General features: G+C 33.9%; 1 protein-coding gene across 1 annotated transcript in view; it reads left to right on the forward strand.

Annotated features, from left to right (window-relative positions):
- Positions 1–15,804, forward strand: part of SYT10 (synaptotagmin 10) — a 75,835-nt gene extending 60,031 nt beyond the window's left edge. Inside the window, exons 4-7 of the mRNA XM_030830394.2 lie at positions 5,569–5,689; positions 10,322–10,493; positions 12,963–13,092; positions 15,733–15,804. Of these exons, the coding sequence (XP_030686254.1) occupies positions 5,569–5,689; positions 10,322–10,493; positions 12,963–13,092; positions 15,733–15,804 (495 nt within the window). The remainder of the gene's footprint in view (positions 1–5,568; positions 5,690–10,321; positions 10,494–12,962; positions 13,093–15,732) is intronic.
- Positions 15,805–27,139: the final 11,335 nt, after the last annotated feature.

A 27,139-nucleotide genomic window follows, 5' to 3' on the forward strand; every position in this document is an offset into this window, starting at 1 on the left:
AATTTTCCCTAGCTTGATGACTCAGTCATCATTTTGAACATCAATTACTCTTCAAGTCTGTAATAAAATATCATTTTTAAGTTACTGAGGAGTTATTAGTGTTAGTTACCCTTGATACAAAATGATTCTAGATTGCTATCCTTTTTAGAATACAGTATTTGCTTCTTTTTTATACGCTTTGTGTCTTTGTAGCTATCATTTATCTCTGCCTTTGCTAGACCTAGTGCTGTTAGTTTCCCCATCTTTACATTTCACATGTGTGTTTTGAACTGCTATAGACTGATATACCAAGTAAACATTCTTCTTAGAATTTTGTATAAAATAGTAGTAAATGGGTGTTGAATAAGAGAAGATGTAGTCTCCTTATATAAGAGAATTTTATTGCATAACTTTGTTATATTTATGCTGTATGTTCAGAGAACTTTCAATTTATTTCCTGGTTCTTTGCTGGGCATTAGAGGGTTCAGATTGTTCAAACTAAGACTTTCCTTATAAACTTCAGTGATCTGGGGCAGACAGAGGCAAATAAAACTCAACCTCATCCTTGGAGGTGGGCTATAAACACACAGACAGATTCAGTGGTGGGTACTGAAATCAGTGCACATTGTAGCTCAGAAAACTGTCACCAAAATCTGGAGTTCTGTTGTTACTTTTGTGATAGGACCTTTTTAAAGGTCATACAGCCATTTACCTTCGTTAAATTCATTTCTCATAGTTATCTCTTATATTTCTTCCAGATTTAAAAAGTTGAAGAATATTGGTATTTATCCTAGAGAGTATTTTGCCCTTTTCCATATGTAGGCAGTTTTAGTTCTTTCACATTCATACTTCCTGAAGGAAAAAAAAAATTATTCTAATGAAGATTCAAATTTTTGTGCAGTTATTATGCATGCATACTATCCATTAATTTTCCCTACTCAGTTCATTCTAGTTTCCTTAAAACTCCTGACTGTATGGAATTTAAATATTTAAGTAGATTTCTTACTACTGCTGTAACAAAAAGCCAACTAGCTTGTCATACGAAGTTGCTCAGAGATGTCCTTTAATCATGCTCTTTGCTTTCAATTTATTTAGGCTAGTTCTTTGGTCACTCCCCAGTTTAACCTCTTTATATTTGCCAATACTCATTAATAGTCAAAATTATGTGGCAACTGAATTCATAGAAAGGATCTTTGAGAGATGAGACTAAAGATAGCAAACTTTCTTTGTTCCAGCCAGTAAACATGTGATACATCTAAAGAAACAGAAAAATTACTTCTACAGATGGTGTGATGTGTAAAAATAAAACCATATCAGTCAGACATGTGAAAATGTTGTATTTACTAATCCTTTTAGATGTCTCTGTTTGTGTACTTTTTTCTGCTTATATGTAGTTCATTTCCTATTGACTTCTAAGTATTTCATCTCTGAGATCATGTCTCCTATTTCTTTCCTAGCTTCTCCATCACCATCCCCACCATGTTTCTTGGTGGGACTGGTATCTTGTTCTACATTTATAAAGGGATCCCTTAAATTTTACCAGCTTTCAACAAAGTATGATTGATAGTTCCAAGGAGGTGAAATGTCCAGTAAGGGAAAGAAGGATGGCTACCAGATAGAGAACTTCAGTCCATTGACTGAGCCTAAAGAAACACTTGGAAAAAGCGAAAGAGAAATAAAGAATCAGATAAAACTAAAATTCAGACTTCTTTTCTTAGCTCTTTATAGCCTACTCTCTTCCTCCTCAACTGAGATCTTCAAGGGCAGAATCATGCCATTTCTATTTTGGTATCTATAGCACCTACCAGTGCACTTAACAAATAATACTCAGTATTTACTTGGTGATGAAAAGAATGAGTACTAGAAGGAGGTTGTACTCTTCCTGTTTTTTCTCAGGCCTCTTCTCCTTTTGGATCTTTCTCGCTATTTTGGATCTGCAGCAATCAAACAGCCCAGAGGAGACCCATTTGGATATACTTTTGTTTTAAAATAATTATTTTCTTACTATTTTTTCTCAAAAAATAATGCTTTTTATTAGTTTTTCACTTGTCCAGTATTACTGAGCACCTGATATGTGTAAGGCCCTGCTCCATGTGATAGCAATGAACAAAACAGCATGCCTTATCATATGCCAGATACTATGTGCCTTGGACTTTATTTACATTATCTCAATTGAAAACCCCTGTGGAGACAGCATTTTCCTCAATCTGAAAATGAAGTTTCAGAGAGTCAAAGCTTAATTAAATTTCCTAGGATCTCACAGCCAAGAAGCAGAAAACAGGAATCAACTCAAGTTTAACTGACTCTAAAATTTATACTCTTAATTGCTGAGCTCTACTACTTCTAGACCATGAATAAAGAAATGGGAATTACATAAATCAGAAGCTAAACTGTAAGGATAAGTCCAATAAATGTTAATAGTTCTTCATGAAGAATTTTAAAAAACCAGTTTTATGGACCTGGATGCATAGAAACTTATTTCCACCCATATTAAATCTACCACAGTTTGTCTTACCAGGAATATATATATATTTTTTTTATCTGAAGGATGTCACTTTATTTTATTTATTTATTTTTTAACATCTTTATTGGAGTATAATTGCTTTACAATGTTGTGTTAGTTTCTGCTGTATAACAAAGTGAATCAGCTATATGTATACATATATCCCCATATCTCCACCCTCTTGTGTCTCCCTCCCACCCTCCCTATCCCACCCCTCTAGGTGGTCACAAAGCACTGAGCTGATCTCCCTGTGCTATGTGGCTGCTTCCCACTAGCTATCTATTTTACATTTGGTAGTGTATATATGTCCATGCCACTCTCTCACTTCGTTCCAGCTTACCCTTCCCCCTTCCTGTGTCCTCAAGTCCATTCTCTATGTCTGCATCTTTATTCCTGTCCTGCCCCTAGATTCTTCAGAACCATTTTTTTTAAGATTCCATATATATGTGTTAGCATATGGTATTTGTTTTTTTCTTTCTGACTTATTCACTCTGTTTGACAGACTTTAGGTCCATCCACCTCACTACAAATAACTCAGTTTTGTTTCTTCTTTTGGTTGAGTAATATTCCATTGTATATATGTGCCACATCTTCTTTATCCATTCATCTGTCAATGGACACTTAGGTTGCTTCCATGTCGTGGCTATTGTAAATAGAGCTGCAATGAACATTGTGGTACATGTGTCCTTTTGAATTATGGTTTTCTCAGGGTATATGCCCAGTAGTGCGATTGCTGGGTCGTATGGTAGTTCTATTTTTAGTTTTTTAAGGAACCTCCATACTGTTCTCCATAGTGGCTGTATCAATTTACATTCTCACCAACAGTGCGAGAGGGTATGCTTTTCTCCACACCCTCTCCAGCATTTATTGTTTCTAGATTTTTTGATAATGGCCATTCTGACTGGTGTGAGGTGATAACTCATTGTAGTTTTGATATGCATTTCTCTAATGATTAGTGATGTTGAGCATCCTTTCATGTGTTTGTTGGCAATCTGTATATCTTCTTTGGAGTAATGTCTGTTTAGGTCTTCTGCCCATTTTTGGATTGGGTTGCTTGTTTTTTTGATATTGAGCTGCATGAGCTGCTTGTATATTTGGGAGATTAATCCTTTGTCAGTTGCTTCATTTGCAAATATTTTCTCCCATTCTGAGGGTTGTCTTTTCATCTTCTTTATGTTTTCCTTTGCTGTGCAAAAGCTTTTAAGTTTCATTAAGTCCCATTTGTTTATTTTTGTTTTTATTTCCATTTCTCTAGGAGGTGGGTCAGAAAGGATCTTGCTGTGATTTATGTTATAGAGTGTTCTGCCTATGATTTCCTCTAAGTGTTTTATAGTGTCTGGCCTTACATTTAGGTCTTTAATCCATTTTGAGTTTATTTTTGTGTATAGTGTTAGGGAGTGTTCTAATTTCATTCTTCTACATGTATCTGTCCAGTTTTTGCAGCACCACTTATTGACGAGGCTGTCTTTTCTCCATTGTATATTCTTGCCTCCTTTATCAAAAATAAGGTGACCATATGTGCATGGGTTCATCTTGGGGCTTTCAATGCTGTTCATTGATCTATATTTCTGTTTTTGTGCTAGTACCATACTGTCTTGATTACTGTAGCTTTGTAGTATAGTCTGAAGTCCCAGAGCCCAGTTCCTCCAGCTCTTACCAGGAATAATTTGATTTAATTCCTTTAAACAGCTCTTTGAGAAGCATCCTAAATGTGCATTGTTCACACTCATTTTCATTTGTCCACCATCTATGCAGCCACTCACAGCAAATTTATCTATACTTGGGTACTGTGGACAGTTTTATTTTACAAATGAAACAAAGCAGGTCAGCTTTTATCCAGATTAATTAATAATCTTTTCATTTCTTCAAAAACTGCACTGAAGGCCAGCTATGTACCTTCATTAAGATGTGAAAATAAGACAAATAAGAGCCGTGCTCTCCTAGACCTTATATATTGGAATTGGGGAAACAAAAAATAAATGTAAAAGGTAATTTCTGTTGATGAGAAGTGCTATGAAAAAAATGTGAAGGATATGTGAATAAGGTGGGTATAGGATAGGAAGAGGGAAGGCCTCACTGAAGAGATGCTGTTTGAGCTGAGTCCTACATGGTGAGGAGGAGTCAGCCATGTAAAGATATGAGAGACAAAAAGAAAATGCAAAGGTCAAAAGCAGGAACAAATGTCATTTGATTGAATAACAGAAAAAAATCTCTTGTGCCTGCATAAGAGTGAGCTGAGGGAGAGACAAGAGATTAATAGAGTGATAGGTGGGTCCAGATCACATGGGGCCTCCTTATATGTATGACTTTGTAATGCATTATCTAAACAAACACATATTTAATAATGGAAATAGACATTCTTAATAATTATATCAGGGCAGTAGGTATAAATCTGGAATTTCTTAGATTACCAGGATTTATAATTACCCCATTTATATGCCTAGGTAAAGAATTTGAATTTTATTCCAATATAGTTGTGAGCCTTTAGATGGTTTTAAGCAGGAAAGTGAAATAATGTGATTTGCATTTCATAAGTGATCACTTTGCTTTTGAGATCAGTTTTAGAGACTACTGAAGTAATCCTGGCAAGAAGTGATATTGGTTTCAATGATAGTAATAGAGCTGAAAAGAAAGTCAGTAATTTCATATATGTTTTGTAGATAATGTAGACAAGACATGTGTTCAATGTGTTAAGGGTGAGAGAAAAAGAAGAATGCAAGTGACTGCTAGGTTTTTGCCTACAGTCTTTGGGTGAATTATGATATCATTTCCTGATTTTGGAAAGATGACAGAGGAATTGGTTTCAGAAGATGATTGGGAATGAATAGAATCAGCAGTTTGATTTTGACTGTGTTAAGTTTGAGTTTCCTGTTAGAAATACAAGTGGATATATCAAATGAGCAACTGGGATATACTCTTTTTTCTTACTCTGTCTATTACAGCTTTTTTGCAATGCAATCTGTAGCCTCAATAAAACAATTTAAAATGGCATTCAAATATTCCACTAAAGCGATTTTTCACTCTATTATATTTTGTTTTCAATATCTGGTATTTGAAGTTGCTAACATTACCAATTGCCTTTCTAGGAAAGTATAGACCTGGGTGAAATCATGTTTTCCCTTTGTTATTTGCCAACTGCTGGACGTATGACATTGACAGTCATCAAGTGCAGAAATCTGAAAGCTATGGATATCACCGGCTCATCAGGTATGCACACAATTGGCTAGTGGGTTCATTCCCAAATAAAATATTCCACATAGACAAAGTTATATATGGCTCTTGAATTACTGAGTTCATTTGTCTGTTGTGGGACACTATAAAAGTAGAAAAAGAGATTACCAAATAAAGTGCTCCAAACACCTCTTTAGTTTACATTATCATTAGGAAATTTTTAAAAAGTATTATCAAATAGATAGACTTTGAACTTGGGTTTTTATTTTTATTTATTTCTCTACTGATTTAGTTCTTTCTCAAACATGCATTATTTACTATACACTTCCCTGCTTCCAACTAGTCAGTTGCTTGTAAAGGAATATCCTTGGACTTTAAGCCATTCAATTTAAACTTGTGTTACTCTACAAGTAAGAGTCCTAGGAAGACATATTTAGACTGAATTTATCTCCGTCACCTGATCTGCAAAGAAATAACAACATTCCAAGACCATCATTTGCATTTGCTCTCTTACCACCTTTCTAACTAAAAATTTGGACAACAACAGGGACTGAAAGAAATAATAAAGTAAATAAATACTCCTTAAAATTTCTTAAAGATATTCTTGAAGAAATTTCTCTTGTGCTAACTTTGTTAAAGAGGTAAAATCACATCATTCTCTTTAATCCCTTCATTTAGATCACCACAATTCTGAAGGGTTATTTGTAAGTTAATAGGTGAACTCTGGCACAGCTCTGTGGAAGAAAAAATGATAAAGACAGAGTAGGGAGTTCAGTAGCATTTGTTGAATTAAACAAATAAGAAATAGTAATGGAGATATAGTAAAAGATGACATGGGGAGTAGAATCTATAACTTTTTGGTTCTTCAGAACAAAGAAATAAACTAAATTTGCATCACAAAAAGTATGAGGAAACTCTCAGTTCTAATGTAGAGAGAACTCCAGGATATACTAAGTGAATAAAAAATGAGGTACAAGAGGGCTTCCCTGGTGGTGCAGTGGTTGAGAGTCTGCCTGCCGATGCAGGGCACACGGGTTCGTGCCCCGGTCCGGGAAGATCCCACATGCCGCGGAGCGGCTGGGCCCGTGAGCTATGACCGCTGAGCCTGCGTGTCCAGAGCCTGTGCTCCGCAACAGGAGAGGCCACAACAGTGAAAGCCCCGTGTACCACAAAAAAAAAAAAAAAAAAAAAAAGAGGTACAGCATAAATATGGATATCATGCTCCCTCCTATGTAAGAATGAGGAATCTTAGAATATATATCATGTTGCTAATATTTGCATGAAGAAATACTTGAGTGATACACAAAAACTGAATGATGGAGAGGTATGGGGACAGATGGGAGGGAGACTTCTCACTGCACATCTTCCTCTATCTCATTTTTGAACTATGTCATGAATTTCCTATTCATTTTTTAAAATTTGCAATGCATAGTTGAAATATAAAGATAGAAAAAAAGCAAATAAATTCCACAATCATTTTGGTGAAAAGGTCATAGGTAAGTAAATGCTGACAAACTTAAACAGCACACTGCAAATTATTGTTTATTTTACTCTTTCTACCATGTATCAAAAGAGAACCAAATTTCAAGACAAGCAAACAACATCAAAGTTGTAATTAAGTGCAAGACTACTTTTTATTTATATGAAGCTTCTCATCAGGGGAGTGCATGTTTTGAGAACATCACCTCATTAATTCTCACAACAGCCTTGTGAATCAACTAAGGAGCCAGTAAATTGTCCTTGTCACTAGTAGAGAAATGTCATCAGAGACATGATGGGGGTAGCAAACAATAAACTAGGACTCGTTCTCATTGTTAATGAGAGGCCTAGGCCTGGAAGCTCATACATAGAATTATATCACAAAAATAAGCTTCTTCCTTAGAACATATTTCCTATTATTAAAACATTGAAAAGTAAATAGGAGTCTGTTTCTGCTTTATAAATAAGTTAATTTGTATCATTTTTTTTAGATTCCACGTATAAGCGATATCATGTGATACTTCTCTTTCTCTGTCTGATTTACTTCACTTCTTAGTATGATAATCTCTAGGTCAATCTATGTTGATGCAAATGACATTATTTCATTCTTTTTTTGAGTATTATTCCACTGTATATATGTACTACATCTTCTTTATCCATTCCTCTGTCGATGGACATTTAGGTTGCTTCCATGTCTTGGCTATTGTAAATAGTGCTGTAATGAACACTGGGGTGCATGTATACTTTTGGACCATGTTTTTCTTTGGATATATGCCCAGGAGTGGGATTGGAGGATCAGGTGATAGCTCTATTTTTAGTTTTTACGGAACCTCCATACTGTTCTCCATAGTGGCTGTACCAATTTACATTCCCACCAACAGTGTAGGAGGGTTCCCTTCTCTCCATACCCTCTCCAGCATTTATTGTTTGTGGACTTTTTGATGTTAGCCATTCTGATTGGTGTGAGGTGATATCTCATTGTAGTTTTGATTTGCATTTCTCTAATAATTAGTGATGTTGAACATCTTTCCATGTGCCTTTTGTCCATCTGTATGTCTTCTTTGGAGAAAAGTCTATTTAACTCTTCTGCCCATTTTTTGATCAGGCAGTTTGTTTTGATGATATTAAGCTTCACAAGCTATTTGTAAATTTTGGAGACTAATCCCTTGTCGGTCACATCATTTGCATATATTTTCTCCCATTCTGTGGGTTGTATTTTCATTTTCATTTTATTTATCATTTCCTTTGCTATGCAAAATCTTTTGAATTTAATTAGGTCCCATTTGTTTATTTTTGTTTTTATTTCCATTACTCTGGGAGATGCATCAAAAATGATATTGCTGTGATATGTCAGAGAACCTATGTTTTCCTCTAAGAGTTTTATAGTTTCCAGTCTCACATTTAGGTCTTTAATCGATTTTGAATTTATTTCTGTGTACGGTGCTAAAGAATGTTCTAATTTCATTTTTTCACATGTAGCTATCCAATTTTCCCAGCACCATTTATTGAAGATACTGTCTTTCCTCCATTGTATAGTCTTGCCTCTTTTGTCGTAGATCAGTTGACCATAGGTGCATGGGTTTATTTCTGGGCTTTCTATGCTGTTCCATTGATCTATATTTCTATTTAAACAGACTCACAGACTTAGAGAATGAACTTATGGTTACCAGAGGGGAAGGGTTGGGGGGACAGATAGTTAGGGATTTGGGGGTTGACATGTACACACTGCTATATTTAAAATGGATAACCAACAAGGACCTACTGTATAGCACAGAGAACTCTGCTCAATATTATGGGACACCTAAATGGGAAAAGAATTTGTAAGAGAGTAGATACAGGTATACGTATAACTGAATCACTTTGCTGTACACCTGAAACTAACACAACATTGTTAATCAACTGTACTCCAATATAAAATTAAAAGTTAAAATAAATAAATAAATAGGAAACAGCCATTGAACATTTCCCTTTTACCTTGTTTTCCTCTATATACCCTATTTCCAGCCATAAAATGTGTTTTTTCCCCTTGATACAAATGCTTATGAAATATACAGAGACATTTTTCTAGAGCCTAAAAATCACCATTTCATTCATTTGCTCAAATAAATTAATGTTGCCATGTTTTTGGCTTATTCTAATGAAATAAGTTTTGTTACTTTGTTACATTGATGGAAAGAGAGAAAAGATGGTTGTGGTGCTACAGTTGGAGGGTAACTATAATGAAAAAAAAATGAAGGTAGAGCAGACACTGATTGTTTTGACCACCTAGCATACTCACCCCAATGCCAATACCCTCTCCCAAAACCATGCCTCCTTTTTATAAAAAGATACAAAAAGTAAGACTTTTTAAAGAAACTTTTGATAAATATTGTATAATTTTCTATAATACTGTAACAGTTTTTCTACTTAAGGTGGCAGGGGTAAGAAAGTAGAGATCAGTCAGCTAGGGCAGAACTTGTTAACAATTATTTGACCTCTTTGGCCCATAAAAATATAGCCTGACTAAAATTTTATCTTTCCAGTTGACATTATACAGACAATTCATATGAGGAAACTTCCCTGAGAACATCTGTAAACCAAATATCACCTTTTCATTGTATACTGTTGAGCATTTAATAAATGATTTGTAGTGATCATTTCTTCAATCCAAACTCTTTATCAAGCACTACGACTAAAAAGGTACTAAGATTAGTACTTTTTCCAACAATTCAAGACAATTCCCACATAGTTTTTGCTAATTTCAATTCACTGTGATTATATATACTTATCTAGATACAATGTTGCTCTTTCATAAATTTTAGCCTTCTTATTCTAAATCATTTTGAAGGAAATTAAATTTAATACAATTATTTTTACTTGTTAGGATTACATTCCCTAGAAATCACTTGGGACAAAACATGTCCTCAAATAGCTGTGACTAAAAGACACATTATAGTTTAGACTGGCTCTTGATAAACTAGTGAGTTTTCTCTGTTGTATTAAACACAGTGATCAAGTTAATTCTTTTCTAGTCCATTCAGTAAGAAGTCCTAGAGAGTCTATTACCCCCAATTATGCCATTTGAATTTAAAACCGGTAACACTAAAGGGCTTAATATACTACTTTTCTTATTTAGTAACAATTAACCACAGTTTTATTTATGCTTTGTACTATTACTTTCATTTTAATAAAATTGCCTTCCCGTGATAGATCCTTATGTCAAAGTGTCTCTGATGTGTGAGGGTCGAAGATTAAAAAAGAGGAAAACGACTACAAAGAAAAACACTCTAAACCCTGTGTACAATGAGGCCATTATTTTTGATATCCCTCCGGAGAATGTGGACCAGGTCAGCCTCTCCATTGCAGTCATGGATTATGACAGGTACGTTCATCCCTCTACTCACTGAATAACAGCTACATTTAGTCATATGCAGACCAAATTCAGCTTTTCAGGTTATTTACTGCTACAAGAATTTTAATTTAAACTGGAATGGATAAAAATTATTCATTCAAAATTAATTTTATTCTATGTTATTATTTATCCTTTATCTTTTCCAAAAGACATTATTCTTAAGTTGAAGGACAGGATACCTGCAGATGGTGAAAGAATGGGGTACATTATAGGAAGCACTTTTGTGAAGTCTTTTTACAGTAACAACATAAATTACAATCAATGTATTTTGCTTTCCCAGCTGGGCTGGAATATGAATATCATGATACTGAGCTCTATCATTAACTAACACTGTGAAAGGGCAAGTTATCTCTTAGAAATTCACTTTTCCATTTGTAAAACATCAGTGTAATGTGCAGCTGTGAGCAGTGAGTATTAACAGTGGAAGGTGAATAGTGTCCATAGCGTTATGCCTTGAGGCTTTCACACCAGTCTTAAATCATTGCTTTGTGGATAGTTCTTCCAGTTCACACACTTTGATTACTTCTCCTTTCACAAAATAAATGGCAAACTCCTGAGTGAAGCTCTGAAGCTTCTTCCTGCTGCAGCACCCACTCCTTCCTTTTCTGAAATGTTGCCCTGTATCAACATTTCAGATACAGGTATCTCGTGTATGCGAGATATCTCATTTGCACGAGATACCTGTGTATCTCATGTCACCCATGCTTTACAGCCCTGCTCAAGGCACCACTTCTGTGTCTCTCTTGGCTAACCAATCTCTTCTCCCTCTGAACTTTTGTCCCACTAAAGGTTTATATGTCTTATTTGATCCTTGCTATATACTTCTTTTTATTGTTTTGCTTTTCATATTTATAAGACTTTCAGAAAGGAATCCTGTATGTTTAACCTACAAAATTATCAGCACATAGGCAATGTCTTATTTTGTTCTAATGATAACACAAGTGGGACAGAGTACACATACACAAATATTCAAAGAGTGTCTATTTTATATCATTATGCAAATGGCAGTAACCAAGACCCTATAACATAGAGACATTAAAAATGGTATCCTCTGGATGAGAGCTAGAAAAATGAAGCACTGAAAAATACAATGATTTATACCATCTATTTGAAATTAGTTTATATCACAGTTTATAAAACAAGTTGACACAATTTAAAGAGAGAGAAATCTTGAATTAGTTAAAATGGCAAACTTTAAAAATGTTGTAATGTTTTCATCAGAAGCCCTTATTCTGCTTTACCAAAAAATTACTCCTATTGATTTCTCACAGCATAGATTGCAGATAAATACAACTGAGGATTCGTCACCCAAATAATTTTAGGGAAATGGACCCTGACAATATATAAAATAGAAAGATTAAAAGTTATTTCTAAAATATGCTTTTTTGGGAAACTTCATATTAAAAGAAAAGATACTAAGCCTACATATCTATTAATACATCAGTGACAGGAAGAAAGTAATGTAATGTCCTAAAATCATCTCAAAACTTTCCTTATAGATAGATGTATGTCAAAATAATCCTCAAGAAAATGCCTTTAAATTCCATTCCATTCTTGAAAAGCAGCTTACCATATGTATGCTTGAGTCAACTGTCTTGATTCAAGTCCTGCCTCTGTCTCTTACTAAGTGTACAAAGACAGGCAGGTCCCTTAACTTCTGGGTGTTTAATTTCTTTGTCTATAAAATGAGATGATGATAATGATATTCATGGTCATGGTGTGAGGATTAAGTGAGTCAGTACATTTAAATTACTTAGAACAGTGTCTGGCACATAACAAGCTCTTTAAAAATATTAATATCATTATTATTTTGATTTGTTGCTATGAAAACAAGGTATGAATAGAAAATAAGAATGTTGTTCAGTATGCTCTGCTACTATGCAATAATAAGTCAAATGCCATGGTTCAAAATGTAGCCCTGCCCTATTTAATTGTAATACAAGCAGTAATGTTCACTGACATATCATTTAGAATCAATTAATTATGGTCATTTATACAAGAAAGTGGGTATTGAGCTCTTGGTAAGAAATGTAGGCATCATTATAAAACATTAAACCTTTTGGAAAGAAGGCGATTAGAATTACATCACTTAAAGTTAATGGGTCTGCTACCAAGAAAGAAACTCATCATGTAGGTAAGGACCAGCTGGCATTTCTCATTCACACTATTCTTATTATTGTGAAATGTTCTCAATTTACAGAGCACTAAAATGGTTTGTGTGTGATCCTTTTACAGATTCATTTTTGAATGCTGATCCTGTTTAGTAAATTTTAGCCTACTTAAGACTTTTCATTTGATCTGAAGTAGTTTAATATGTAAAATTATCTAGAACTTACCACAAAATCTACTCTTTTAATCATAAGTTTAAAATTCGGTTTAAGGTGTGTGAAACTTATCTTTGAATGTTGGAATGAAAGCAAAATATTCTCCAAATCATAGGGTAGGACACAATGAAGTCATAGGAGTATGTAGAACAGGACTGGACGCTGAGGGTCTTGGGCGAGACCACTGGAATGAAATGCTGGCCTATCACCGAAAACCAATAACACATTGGCACCCCTTGCTGGAGGTAAGCTCTGGGACTCTCTCTCTCTTCTTTATCTCTTGCTTAAATATTATTTATCTGCTAACACTTCACTAATGTTTTATATATTCACCTATTTTTTAAAATATTGTTCTTGCTTTTGTCCCACAGACTCTATCATCCAGTATGAAAAGTTCTGTGTGCCTTGTTGGTTTTTAAAAACCACTAAACTTTCTGAGTTTGATATTCCTTTACAGTAAGCCCATAAAAACTGCAAGCCTATTATTTTCTTTGCATTGTCTGAAAACTTATATCAGTGAGTGGTGGAGCAATCAAGTAAATTCATTACTAACTGGAAACTGAATTTTCCTGCTTCTCTTTTGTGAAAACAGCTACCTCACCTAAACTTCTCCAGAATCCCTAAATAGGGGTACTATCACCTAATACAGCTCATCTATGTAAGGGGACAGATATACATCCACTGACTCTGGTCAGGAAGTAAAAGGGCTCACAGATTTTTAAAAATATTTTTTGTCTGAGTTGAAAGCCTGGCTCTGCTGTGTGACTACATATTACACTCTGTAATAGCAGTAAACTCATAGAGTAAAACTAAATAAAATGCTGAATGTTAAGTGCTTAGTACAGAGTATGGCACAGTGTTTGCTCTAATTATAACTAATATTAATAGTTATATTAACCAGAAGAAGTATCAATACCAGTTTCTATCAGGATTTTTAGCCATGAAGGCAGTTGTCAGAGACTATGGGAGTCTCTTGAAGAGTCTCAAAATAAATAAATAGAGAAGAGTCTCAAAATAAATCATTTATATGACCTGATTAACTGAGAGGTAATGCAGGTTGATAAAAGGTTGTATGGTAGAGGGTGGAATTCATGCAATTTAATAAAAAGTTATGATAGCCACATAGTAAGTGAAGGATACATTGCCATCTCTCCCATGGATAAGATTCTGCTTCTTGTTCTGTCACTAAGCACAGGGTTGAATAGGAGAGACAGAGCAGTGTAATTAAATGTCAGTGAGCCCTGGTTCTAAGCTCAGCTTAGTCACAAAAATGTGACCTTGGCTGTGTTACTCAATACTCTATAGGGAAAATTCGATGAACACTGTATAAACAGCACATGCTCAGACAACAGAGGTGAACTGTCACCATAGATAAGATATCTGCTTTATTATATTAATGTTCCAAATCTTTACCTCACTTCATCATTTAATGTAAATCATAAAAGACAGACAGACATGCAAATGCACATTCACACAGCACTTTCCCCTAAGTAATAGCTCAACGAGTCCTGAGAAGGTTGTTTCATTTCAACAATGTGTATTGTCTAAAGTATAGTCTACTGCTTTACTATCCATTTCCTGATTCTCATCTTTGTTTTCATGTAAAGTTTGAAAAGTGAATATTAAATCTAAGAATCTAAACATGAGAGTAAATTTTTCTGGGCAGAGAACCACACTGAAGGGAGACATGGATTCTAACCCTTGCTCCTCTGGCTGTCTAATCCTAGGCAGACCACGTACTCTGTCTGCAGCTACATTCTCCCATATTTAATGAAAATAGAAAGGCCCACCCCTACAGAGTTCATAGGAATGATGTAGGGAGAAGTGAGATAATGTGGCCAACAACTTTTAACTAATGAAAGGACAGATGTTGTATGACCCAAGGCATATTATACTTATGACTGTTTAATAAGAAGTTATACATTTATATGATGAAGAGGAGCTATGAAATAGGCATGTGTTTGTGTCTGAGAACTTGTGAATATTTTTCAGTCATCGTAGAATATATAGGAAGAATAAGCTACAATATGGGCCTCAGAAGAATATCCCAGATATATTTCTCTAGCAGCTGACTATCAGAGGACAAGTGGGCCAAAAAGATTATGTAAATATACTTTCTCTAGCAAATAGCTTCTTTTTTTCCAACTCCTGTACCTACATTCACTGATCAAACAGAACATAGGGACTGGAGACCTAACAACTGGCTGGATTTTGCATTGTGGGAAAGTGTACATGTGGTACATGTGTAATTATGTTTTGTTGCCACAGCAGGGATTAAAATGAGAAGGGAACAATTATTCAAGAGCTGAGTAAGTTGGTAAGAGGAGACTAAAGCATCACTTGGAAAATCTGGCTACTTGTACCTAGATACAAAAGTTTATTCTATTGTAATTAAACTTTTAAAATACACATAATATTTAAAGACCATGAGAAATTATTCTTTATCACTCGTGGCTCCCATTCTCCCAGTCCCTCTCATCTCATTAATTGCTCCTATTAAAAATCACCTCCTGCCTTAGAGCAAATGGAATGCAGTCTCTTGTGTCTTGAACCTTCTTGTTCTTACCCAGCAATTGCCCCCGACTGTAGTAAACCATTAGTTATTTTACAATAAGAACTAAAAGCCTGTGATAGAATGTGAAATGAATCTGCAGTTGCTCTGCATGCCATCTATGTACCATGCGCTACCTACATCTCTGTTCGATGTTTGTGTCCCCTCATGATACCTGAGAAGGTGAGTTTTGAAAGGCATGGGTAGTTATGTATGTCTTCTCTTCAGAGGCTTGCATATCAGGGGTGAATATTCACTATTAAAAGGTAACAACAATTACCCACTTTATTATTTTTTACACTAGATCATATATTATGAAATTATTATCTTTCAGTTACCTGGCCGGGCAACCAGTTTTGATAGTCAAGGATCCTGTCCATCTCCGAAACCACCTTCCACACCATAATGCTTTCAAAATAAGACCATTATAATAAGGACCCAGGACCGCGTACTCATCAGATCAAAAAAAAAAAGTGGAAGATTTGATCTCATTTAAAATATATCCTGATAATGAACAAATGATGTGCAATTTTTATTTACCTTTTTTGTCTGTTTATTAACTTTGGACATCTTGATGTATTTTACTTGAATACAAATGGTCCTTACATAAGGCTTTTTATTCTTTGTGTCATATGCCAATTAGCACAAAGAATGTTTTCACTGAGTTGTGAATTCTTTGCATAAGCAAAGAATACATTTTTTGAAAATAATCCATACTTATCTAAAATTAAATAGTTAATGCTGCTATTGTATAAAGAAGCACATGTCACATATGTATGGTTTTGACTTTATTAAAACTATGTTCATTTCTAGCTGTGCACATGTTTCTATATACACTTTAAGGGAAATTCTGAACTTTACTCACAGCATTAAATCCTTGAATAATCAAATTAATATTACTTATCTGATAATATATTCTTTCATTCTCAACAAAATCTTTTCTTGGTGAAGTTTGGCTCTGCTAAACTCAAAACTTTTTCTTTCAAGCTTGTTCTTTAATATATAGAGAAACAAAACTATAATTTGAAGAACCTCTTTGAGTATAAACTAAGAAGTAATATTTAGTAGCTGGAAAATGGAGATTGAGCTATTTGGGCTACTATTTTCTATTGTCTTAAAGTTACATTAGTTCAAACATCTGTAGCACTATTTAACTCATATTTTAAAAATTCTATTACTCTTAATCTCAAATGTAGCATTAGTATTTCTAAGTGAATAGAATCAGAACTCATGAGTCTTCATAAGGTTCTCAAGTACTGTGACATGTTTATTTTGTGACATAAAGCTATCACATAGATCCTGTATTTCTGATAGGCATACTGACACCAAAGGTACAATAAATGTCTGTGCTCATTGTCGTTTGGATTGTACAGAGTAATGGGGACTTTTAAACTCAAACAGAAGTAATTTTTAGAAGTGGGTATTTTCTTAAAGAAAAAAATGACATTTTTCAGCAAATTATAAAACTATACCATAAATAATACAACTTGAACATTTAATATAAATAAATAATTCTTAAGGCCCAGACCCACAGTCTTTTGTGAAAGGCATTTGCCTTCATAAGGATCAAGGATCAGGTCACTAGTCGTAAAAACTATGCAAATGTTTTTACATGACAGAACTTTCCTTTAAATCATGTCAACTTTTTATTGTCTTGTTTCTGGGCCCTATTGGAATATATCTATATTGAATGACCCCCAACCTTACTTTTGAGATGTGTACCATGGATAGTGCATATTTCAAGCTTATCCCAAGAGAGAAGGTTAAACCCCACCCCCCAAAAAAAACTAAAAAGCAAGAAAATCTGCAGGTAGGCTATAAAAACATATTCATCAGAATGAGAAAATTTTATCAGTAATTACAAAGTTTTGATTTTAGTAAAATCCTTTATTTTTAAATATTAAAAAATACAACGTTTCAAAAATCTTGAAATTTTGTATGTTGGCATCTCTCATATGATGGTATTACTATTAATTAAGATGTAACTATTTTACACATTAACATTTTAAAGTCAAACGCAGTTCCCTAAAATTTTTCAAAAATGCTTGTGCCATCTTAATGAAAACAAGTATTCCTGGTTAACATTTTCTAATTTAAAATAACTAAAGAAACCTGTTGGAAATACCTGGTTACCTTATCAAGCCTAAAAGAACCACTTGCTATAGACAGAATGAGGATGACACTTCCATTTTGTAAGTCTTTGTTTTACTGGAAAATAAAATTGTCAAATGGGAAGATTCAATGAAATAACATATTTGGAGACAATTGTTTATAGGTATTGCTGCAACTTACAATTAATTAGCAACTCTATTTCCTTAGTATAATAATTATTTTTACCTGAAAATATATTTTAAGGGCTTTATATTCATGCTTTTCTTTGCCTCCTATGGAGATAAAGTCAATGTTTATGATGAAAAATGCAAACAGTCAGCCAAAAAGGAGACGTTAATATGGCTATTGTAGATTAACTGTTTAAGGTAATTTTTTTTAATGTTTCCTAGGGATTAGAATAAACTCACCATGACTGAGCATTTGTTAATCTTTGAGAGATTAAGGAGAGAAAATTAGTAACTCAGATTTCATGCATCATTTAAAATGGTAGTTCATATTATAAAAATGTAATTCTACCATTTTCAATACAATACACCATCACTCTGCACAGTCGTGCATCCATACAAACATAACTTATCCTCTTTCTACCTGTGGTTGAAGATGGAATGTTTTTCATTTCAGTATTTAAAATAAGGTTTGATGTTACAGATATCCTCCACTAATTTGTGTGGAACACCACATTTTAATGACAGCACTGACACATTATGAAGTTACAATTTAGGTATATAATGAATACCTAATTCCAGGGACTTATTCAGGGACTTGCCAAACATAAATCTAAGAAAAAGGAACAAGTGTTGACTAATTAGCATAACAACACTGATGTTCTTTTTGGTTTTGTTTCTTGTTTTGTTTATTTATTTTACCTGATTCACTAAGTAATCAGGTGAATGAGGAAATTGAGTCTGAAAAAATATTAATGTTTGTGGAGTATATAATCTTCTCACAAAAATCTGAACAGCTGATGCTTTTTTTACCCTGGTTTCTTAATACTTTTATGGACAATTTTAATTTTTTTGTCAGGTCAGCTCTGTTTCTAGTACTTTATTTTACATATAAAACTTAGGATGTTAATACATTCATAGTTCAGTAAAAAATATCATCAGGACTAGTGCCAGGGAACTAGAGATGGGAACACAGAACCAAGCACCCACTTTCTTATGCAGTTTTTGGGAGTGATTGCATGTTCTAGTTACTGGAGGGAGCTCACAACTGATTGCTACTGACTCAGGTATTAGATAAAAGCAAAATATATTTGAACCTACTTGGTTGTGATATTTAATTGACACCTGTCTTTATTCTTCTGTAATGTCTGTTATTTTAAAATTGCAAATGCAATAAAAACTATCAGCCTCTTAAGGCTTTAATTTAATGATTAATTGCTTCAAAAATGAAAAATCCAAACTTTCACTTCTTTCTCAACTTTTACTATCCATGAAACAAAATATAACTCATTTCAGAATGAGTTATCAGAAGAGCCAGAGACTATTGCAAATAAAGGGACACAAAATCTTAACATTGAAAACATTGTTATTTCTTTACCTCTTTAAAAACAATATTCGATATCATCTCAGATATATTTTCATGGAATGGATTTCCATATGATTTTTTTGCCACTTTAGTTGCAATTATGACCAAGTAATTTAATTACCTGATAATTTTAAAAAATGAAAGAAAGAAAACTAGAGGTGATGAGGATTTAAGAAAATCATTCATCTTCCAACTAAATCTGTTCTTGAAGTAGCTCTGGTTGTTCTGATGTACTTTAATTGATTTAAACTTTTCTAGTTTGTAGGCTGCCAAAAAGAAATGATACAAAAGCATGGAAAGTAAAATAATTTAAATTAAGAATCTATATAACTAAATGGCAGTTAAATGCAGATGTTAAAGCATATGGAAATAAAGATATTGAATGCAAAATCAAAAACCAGCTTTGTATTTTAACTTTTAGGAGAAAGTAAATTCTCTAACACTGTTCAAAAAACCCATGACATAGCATTTTAATAGTTACTCAATGATATGGCTCAGGATGTGATTCATCTGAACCTACTAAGACCCATTATTTAAAAGAAACTAGTGAGTTTTTATTTTATATGGGAAAGAGAGTTAATTAAACTAAATGTTTCCAATATGTTATTCAGTGATACTCTTTAAGGTAAGAATTTTCTATTTCATTAAAAGACTTCCTATATTTGTTCAATCTTATATTAAAGTGAACAGAAATTTAGTTAAAGATGCATTGGTAATACCTGTAATCTGGCAATTACAGTTAACCAAAAGGATGTGCATTTGAACAGTGGCAATTAATTAGTATTCAGTTCAAAGGTTTTCTCATCAAAGCAAGAAATTGTTTTTATTTCCACCCTGTTCATTATGAAGATCGGTAACCAGGGTTTGACTTAATAGCATGATAATATCATGCTGTAGAGACCTTAAAAAGAAAGCAGTAAATTAAGGGCTGAGGTGGGACTTAAAGATTATTGAATGCAAACATTTTGGATATTAGAAATGGTGATTGAAAAAATAAGTAGAAGACATATATGAGAAAAGATAGGTTTCTTCATGCTTGAAATGATTTAAATACACTTCTATAAGGAGAATTGATTACAATAGTCCTATTTTTATCTCTCCTGAAACACTGGAAATGACTTGCCATTAATGGATCTAAAGCTGCAGATAGTATTTATATGGAAATGTTTTAATCTCAAACTGACGATGATTTCTTTGAAGCTCAACTGGGTCATGAATACCCTCTCCAAAGAGCAAACTATGCCTGATTTTGTCATAAAAGGTTAAAAATAGATCATTTTCTTCAGAAATTTTGTTGTGATTTGCGTCTGCTATGCACAGGATCCCTATTTACTGTACAGGATGGTGGATTTCAATTATATATACAAAATATTTGCATTTATACTTTTTTATAAACAAAAAGTCCAACTCAAGTTTATGTCATTAACTTTTTATTGACCCTTCCAATTGAGATAAATTATTGGGTGCATCTGCAAAATATAGATAAATTATGGAACACATGAAGTGAGATCCTCACTGAAGAATGAAGAATGAAGAAGTCAAATAGAAATATCTCACACTGTAAATATGGTGATTCCACTAATGAATATTCCAAAATATTTGCCAGTTATTCTAAACTGGCAGAATACATGAAAATTCTTCATTTCATACATGACATTGAATAATTTGGATCCATCATATTTGTTTTTTTGTATCCTTCAGTCATTGTTCATAAGGTGGCTTTTTAACTGAAGTTTGTGATATAATATGTAGCCTTTGTTCAAATCAAAATATTTGACTTCTGTATTATAGAACAAAATTTTTTTAATCTTTTGAAGTTCATGTTTCTGGCTTTTGTACATGGTAACTAGCCATTTGTGAAATTTGACAGCATATAATTGTATTACTTAGAACAAATGTTTTGCAACCACCTTTAAAAGATGTTACACATTTCAGTATTTTTACAATGTCTTCTTTAAAATGTGTGAACATATTTGTTAGGTTCAGATGAATTATGAAACAATGAAACCTCAAAGCTGTTGTGAAGTGTACAGTTTATGAGATTACTTTTGTAAAAGAAAAAGGGAAAGCACTTGAAATATAATTTTACTGTTTCATATGTATTTTGAAAAATAAAGTGATTATAAATTATTTTTTCTTGCCTTTGAAGAAAACATTTTTTCAGATTTAATTTTGAGACATTTATGTTGCTAAGTCTTTCTTTAATAGTCATTATTTTTGGCACTCATTAGAGAGCAGAGTAATTCATTTATCAATAATTCAGTAACTAGAGCAACTGAATATACTTTAAAATCCTCACTTAATACATATCATTATTTTAACAAAATTATAAACTTAAGGTCCTGGATTATTTCCATTAAGGTATAATAATCATTAGTCAAGTGTTAAGAGAGGTAAATGCCATTTACACATCTTAGCTACATTTTTTTCATCTGCAAAAACTCCCTATAAATAACTTAGCAGGTGATTCAGTAGTTGGGAATACCAGTTATTTTGTTTGGTTCTGTTTTACCTCAGATTTTCAAAAATATTTTCATAAGGATTATACATACAGCAACTAGTTTTAAGCAATCAACACAGCAGTGAATCAAAGGAAATCATAATCATTGATAAAACAGATGCTCTGTACCTAGAGTCACTGTTTAAAAAAAATACAACTCCTAAGAAGAAGCAAATAAATGTCTATGCCTCTGTTTAGAATGCAGGATAATGAGAAGTCAATGATCTGACTTGTCTGGCCTTGCTTAAGTTCCTACATCCAAAATGTTTGAGGAGCCAACATGAAATCTAAGCTGTTTAGATTAGTTTTTTAAGTTGCTTCTTAAAAATATTAGTCAAATGGCAACTCTTAAAGACTTTTTGTTAGTATTTCTAAATGTCTCCCCAGGAAGTGTTTATATTTATATTTGCACTAACAATATATGAGCGTTTCCAGTTACCCTAGTCAATACTTGGCACTATTATTATTTGAATCTTTGCCAATTTAAACACAACAAAAATGATATTTCATCAGTGTTTTAATTTTATTTTTTATCCAGTGGTATTAAACATTTTTCATATATTTTGATTGGAAATTTGAATTTTATTGCTTAAGACTTTTCTCATTCTGCTGTTGGAATTGTCTTCTTTATTCTTTTTTTTTTTTTCTTTTGTGGTATGCAGGCCTCTCACTGTTGTGGCCTCTCACGTTGCGGAGCACAAGCTCCAGATGCGCAGGCTCAGCAGCCATGGCTCACAGGCCCAGCTGCTCCGCAGCATGTGGGATCTTCCCGGACTGGGGCACAAGCCTGTGTCCCCTGCATCGGCAGGTGGACTCTCAACCACTGCACCACCAGGGAAGCCCTTTATTCATTTTTTAGAGGTTTTTATTCCTTTTTTTTTTAACACAAAGATATTCTTCATAAGACGACATCTCAAACTGATTTCCATTCTGCAAAGCGGAAGGCATATAATATTAGGTTATAATCTGTAAAGGCAGTTTATACAATCTATACAAATGAAAACTATATAATAAAAATATATGTGAGATACAAAGTACAATCAAAAGTTACCGTGTTTTATCTTAAAAAGCAGGAGTTAGTATCTTGACAGTATACTAGATCATTTTGTGCTGTCACTACCAGTGTATCTGAAAGAATTTGAGGACATCCAGTTCATGGATAAGCCATTATTTATGCTATTTTTTAAATTAATTTTTATGTTAGATTTGAACAGTTTCAAATCTATCCACTTTCATAAAGTAATACAGAATGAAGGGAAGATATATCCATTAATGTCTACAGAAAATAAAACAAAAAATGTGAACTGTAACCACAATAGGACACTTGCCAAACAGTTTTCATGTTTTTTTAACCTCATTTTTCCTTCAAATGAAAAATAAAATCATCCAAAATTCTACATACAAGTATAAATTATGTGGACAGAATCAACCCCAACTGTGAATGCACTTAGCGAGTCTAATTGTTTAGCTTGTATGCATTTCATGAGCAAGGTTTGAGGGGAGGTGGTGTTTGTTTGCTTTTTATAATTTCCAGGACATATATGACTGAAAATTGTACCTTAAATGAGAAGGTAGGCTTGAGTCAGTGACAGGAACTTAAACCAGGATGTAAAGGAACTAATAGATAAGAATTATACTGAGAACACAAGATACAAACAGGCCACCAAACTGCACAACTCCTAGAGGCATTGATCACACTACTCTATGTAAATGGTGCCTGCAACAACACATGAATCTAACCACCTTAAATTAGTGAATAACAAGGAAAAAGCATACTGAAAGCTATAGTGGTACCTTAACCAGAAGCAGTAATTAAAAGCTAGAGTTAAGAATTGGGGAGATTTATTTTTTTTTAACTGCAGAGCACAGCTTTGATCAAATGGTAAGTCTGGGCTTTTATTCTCTACATATCATGAAATGTAAAAGCTTATATTTATAGAATTTTAAAATATTTTCACATTTGCTGTTTCTTAATTCTTACCAAAGTCATGTGGGTTGTATCACTCCAATTTTACAGAGATGGTGATTGTGGTTAAGAAAGATTAAGTGAAAGCCCAAGGTCACAAAGTAGATGGTGAGACTGGGTTTCAAATCTAGATCTTTGGGCCTCAAATTACAAGCATAAGCAACTTGATGCTTTTCAGTATAACACTTTAAAAATAAAAAAGACAGCTAATTGGATTTTTTGCCTCTTTAGATAAATCACCAAGATGAAAGATGTATAAACTTTATTACCTTTACTCTTCCCTAAATTGAGATCAGTTGTATCTGCCTGAACTACCAATTAGTTAAAGTATATGTCATTTTTATAACATGTAAACCACTATGCAAATAGTAGGCACTAGTTTTATCACCAACATAATTCTCATCATTAATACCTAAAACCCATGAATGGGGTAAATATTTTCAAGTGCCATAAGATAGCATTATCTGCAGATCAATTTGCTAAGAAGAAGGAACTCTCTTCTGATACTGAATTTACCCTGACCTGATGAAAAAAGAGCAAAGATGGGAAAAAAAGGAGTATAGAATCCTGCTAATAATATCTCATTTAAAAATTAGTTTTCAGGAGAGACCTTCAAGATGGCAGAGGAGTAAGAGGTGAAGATCACCATCCTCCCCCAAAATACAACAGAAATACATCTACATGTGGAACAACTCCTACAGAACACCTACTGAACACTGACAGAAGACCTCAGACTTCCCAAAAGGCAAGCAACACTCGACATGCATGGCCATGTGGCTGACAGGGTCTTGGTGCTCTGGCCAGGTGTCAGGCCTGTGCCTCTGAGGGGCGACAGCCAAGTTCAGGACATTGGTCCAACAGAGACCTCCTGGCTCCATGTAATATCAAATAGGGAAAGCTCTCCCAGAGATCTCCATCTCAACGCTAAGACCCAGCTCCACTCAACGACCAGCAAGCTACAGTGCTGGACACCCTATGCCAAACAGCAAGACAGGAACACAATGCCAACCATTAGCAGAGAGACTGCCTAAAATCATAATAAGGTCACAGACACACTAAAACACACCACTGGACACAGTTCTGCACACAAGAAAGGCAAGATGCAGCCTCATCCACCAGAACACAGGCACAAGCCCCCTCCAACAGGAAGCCTGCACAACCCACTAAACCAACCTTAGCCACTGGGGCAGAGATAAAACCAACGGGAACTACGAACCTGCAGCCTATGAAAAGGAGACCCCAAACACAGTAAGTTCAGCAAAATGAGAAGACAGAGAAACACACAGCAGATGAAGGAGCAAGGCAAAAACCCATCATAACTAACAAATGAAGAGGAAACAGTCAGTCTACCTAAAAAAGAATTCAGAATAATGATAGTAAGGATGACCCAAAATGTTGGAAATAGAATGCAGAAAATACAAGAAACGTTTAACAAGGACCTAGAAGAACTAAAGAGCAAACAGACAGAGTTGAACAACACAATAAATGAAATTAAAAATTCTCTAGAAGGGATCAATGGAAGAATAACTGAGGCAGAAGAACAGATAAGTGACCTGGAATATAAAATAGTGGAAATAACTACTGCAGAGCAGAATAAAGAATGAAAGGAATAGAGAACAGTCTCAGAGACCTCTGGACAACATTAAATGCCCCAGCTTTCGAATTATAGGGGTCCCAGAAGAAGAAGAGAAAAAGAGAGGGACTGAGAAAATATTTGAAGAGATTATAGTTGAAAACTTCTCTAATATGTGAAAGGAAATAGTCAATCAAGTCCAGGAAGGGCAGAGAGTCCCACACAGGGTAAATCTAAGGAGAAACATGCCAAGACACATATTAAACTATTAAAAATTAAATACAAAGAACAAATATTAAAAGTTGCAAGGTGAATACAACAAATAACATACAAGGAATCCCCATAAGGTTAACAGATACTCTTTCAGCAGAAACCCTGCAAGCCAAAAGGGAGTGGCAGGAAATATTTTAAGTGATAAAAGGGAAAAACCTACAACCAAGATTATTCTACCCAGCAAGGAACTCATTCAGATTTGATGGAGAAATTAAAATCTTTACAGAGAAGCAAAAGCTAAGAGAATTCAGCACCACAAAACCAGCTTTAAAAAAAATGCTAAAGGAAATTTTCTAGGAAGGAAACACAAGAGGAGGAAAAGACCTACATTAACAAACCCAAAACAATTAAGAAAATGGTAATGGGAACATACATATCAATAACTACTTTAAATGTAAATGGATTAAATGCTCCAACCAAAAGATATAGACTGCCTGAGTGGATACAAAAACAAGACCTGTATATATGCTGTCTACAAGAGACCACTTCAGACCTAGGGACACAAACAGACTGAAGATGAGGGGATGGAAAAAGATATTCCATGCAAATGGAAATCAAAAGAAAGCTGGAGTAGCAGCTTGTCATATCAGACAAAATAGACTTTAAAATAAAGACTATGAAAGGAGCCAAAGAAGGACACTACATAATGATCAAGGGATTGATACAAGAAGAAGATATAAAAATGGTAAACATTTATGCACCCAACATAGGAGCACCCCAAAACATAAGGCAAATGCTAACAGCCATAAAAGCAGAAATTGAGAGTAACGCAATCATAGTAGGGGAATTTAACACCCCACTTTCACCAATGGACAGATGATCCAAATGAAAATAAATAAGGAAACACAACCTTTCAATGATACATTAAACAAGATTGATTTAGTTGATATTTATAGGACATTCCATTCAAAAGCAACACAATACACTTTCTTCTCAAGCGCTCATGGAACCTTCTCCAGGATAGATCATATCTTGGGTCAAAAATTAACCCCTTGGTAAATTTAAGAAAATTGAATTCATATCAAGGATCTTTTCTGACCACAACACTATGAGACTAGATATTATTAACATGAAAACATCTGTAAAAATTACAAATACATGGAGACTAAACAATACACTACTAAATAATGAAGAGATCACTGACGAAATCAAAGAGAAAATCAAAAAATACCTAGAAACAAAAGACAATGAAAACACAACAACCCAAAACCTATGGGCTGCAGCAAAAGCAGTTCTAAGAGGGGAGTTAATAGCAGTACAATCCTACCTCAAGAAACAATAAACATCTCAAGTAAACACCTTACACCTAAAGCAAATAGACAAAGGAGAACAAAAAAACCCAAAGTTAGCAGAAGGAAAAAAATCATAAAGATCAGATCAGAAATAAATGAAAAAGAAATGAAGGAAACAATACCAAAGATCAATAAAACTAAAACCTGGTTCTGTGACAAGATAAACAAAACTGACAAACCATTAGCCGGACTTATCAAGAAAAAAAACAGAGAAGACTCAAAGGAATAAAATTATAAATGAAAAAGGATACGTAACAACTGACACTGCAGAAATACAAACGATCATGAGAGATTACTAAAGTAACTATATTCCAATAAAATGGACAACCTGGAAGAAATGGAAAAATTCTTAGAAAAGCAAATGTTCCAAGACTGAACCAGGAAGAAATAGAAAATATAAACAGACTAATCACAAGCACTGAAATTGAGACTGTGATTAAAATTCATCCAACAAGCAAGAGCTCAGGACCAGATGGCGTAACAGGTGAATTCTAT

Source organism: Globicephala melas, chromosome 10 (assembly GCF_963455315.2).
Source record: "Globicephala melas chromosome 10, mGloMel1.2, whole genome shotgun sequence".
NCBI lineage: Eukaryota > Metazoa > Chordata > Mammalia > Artiodactyla > Delphinidae > Globicephala > Globicephala melas.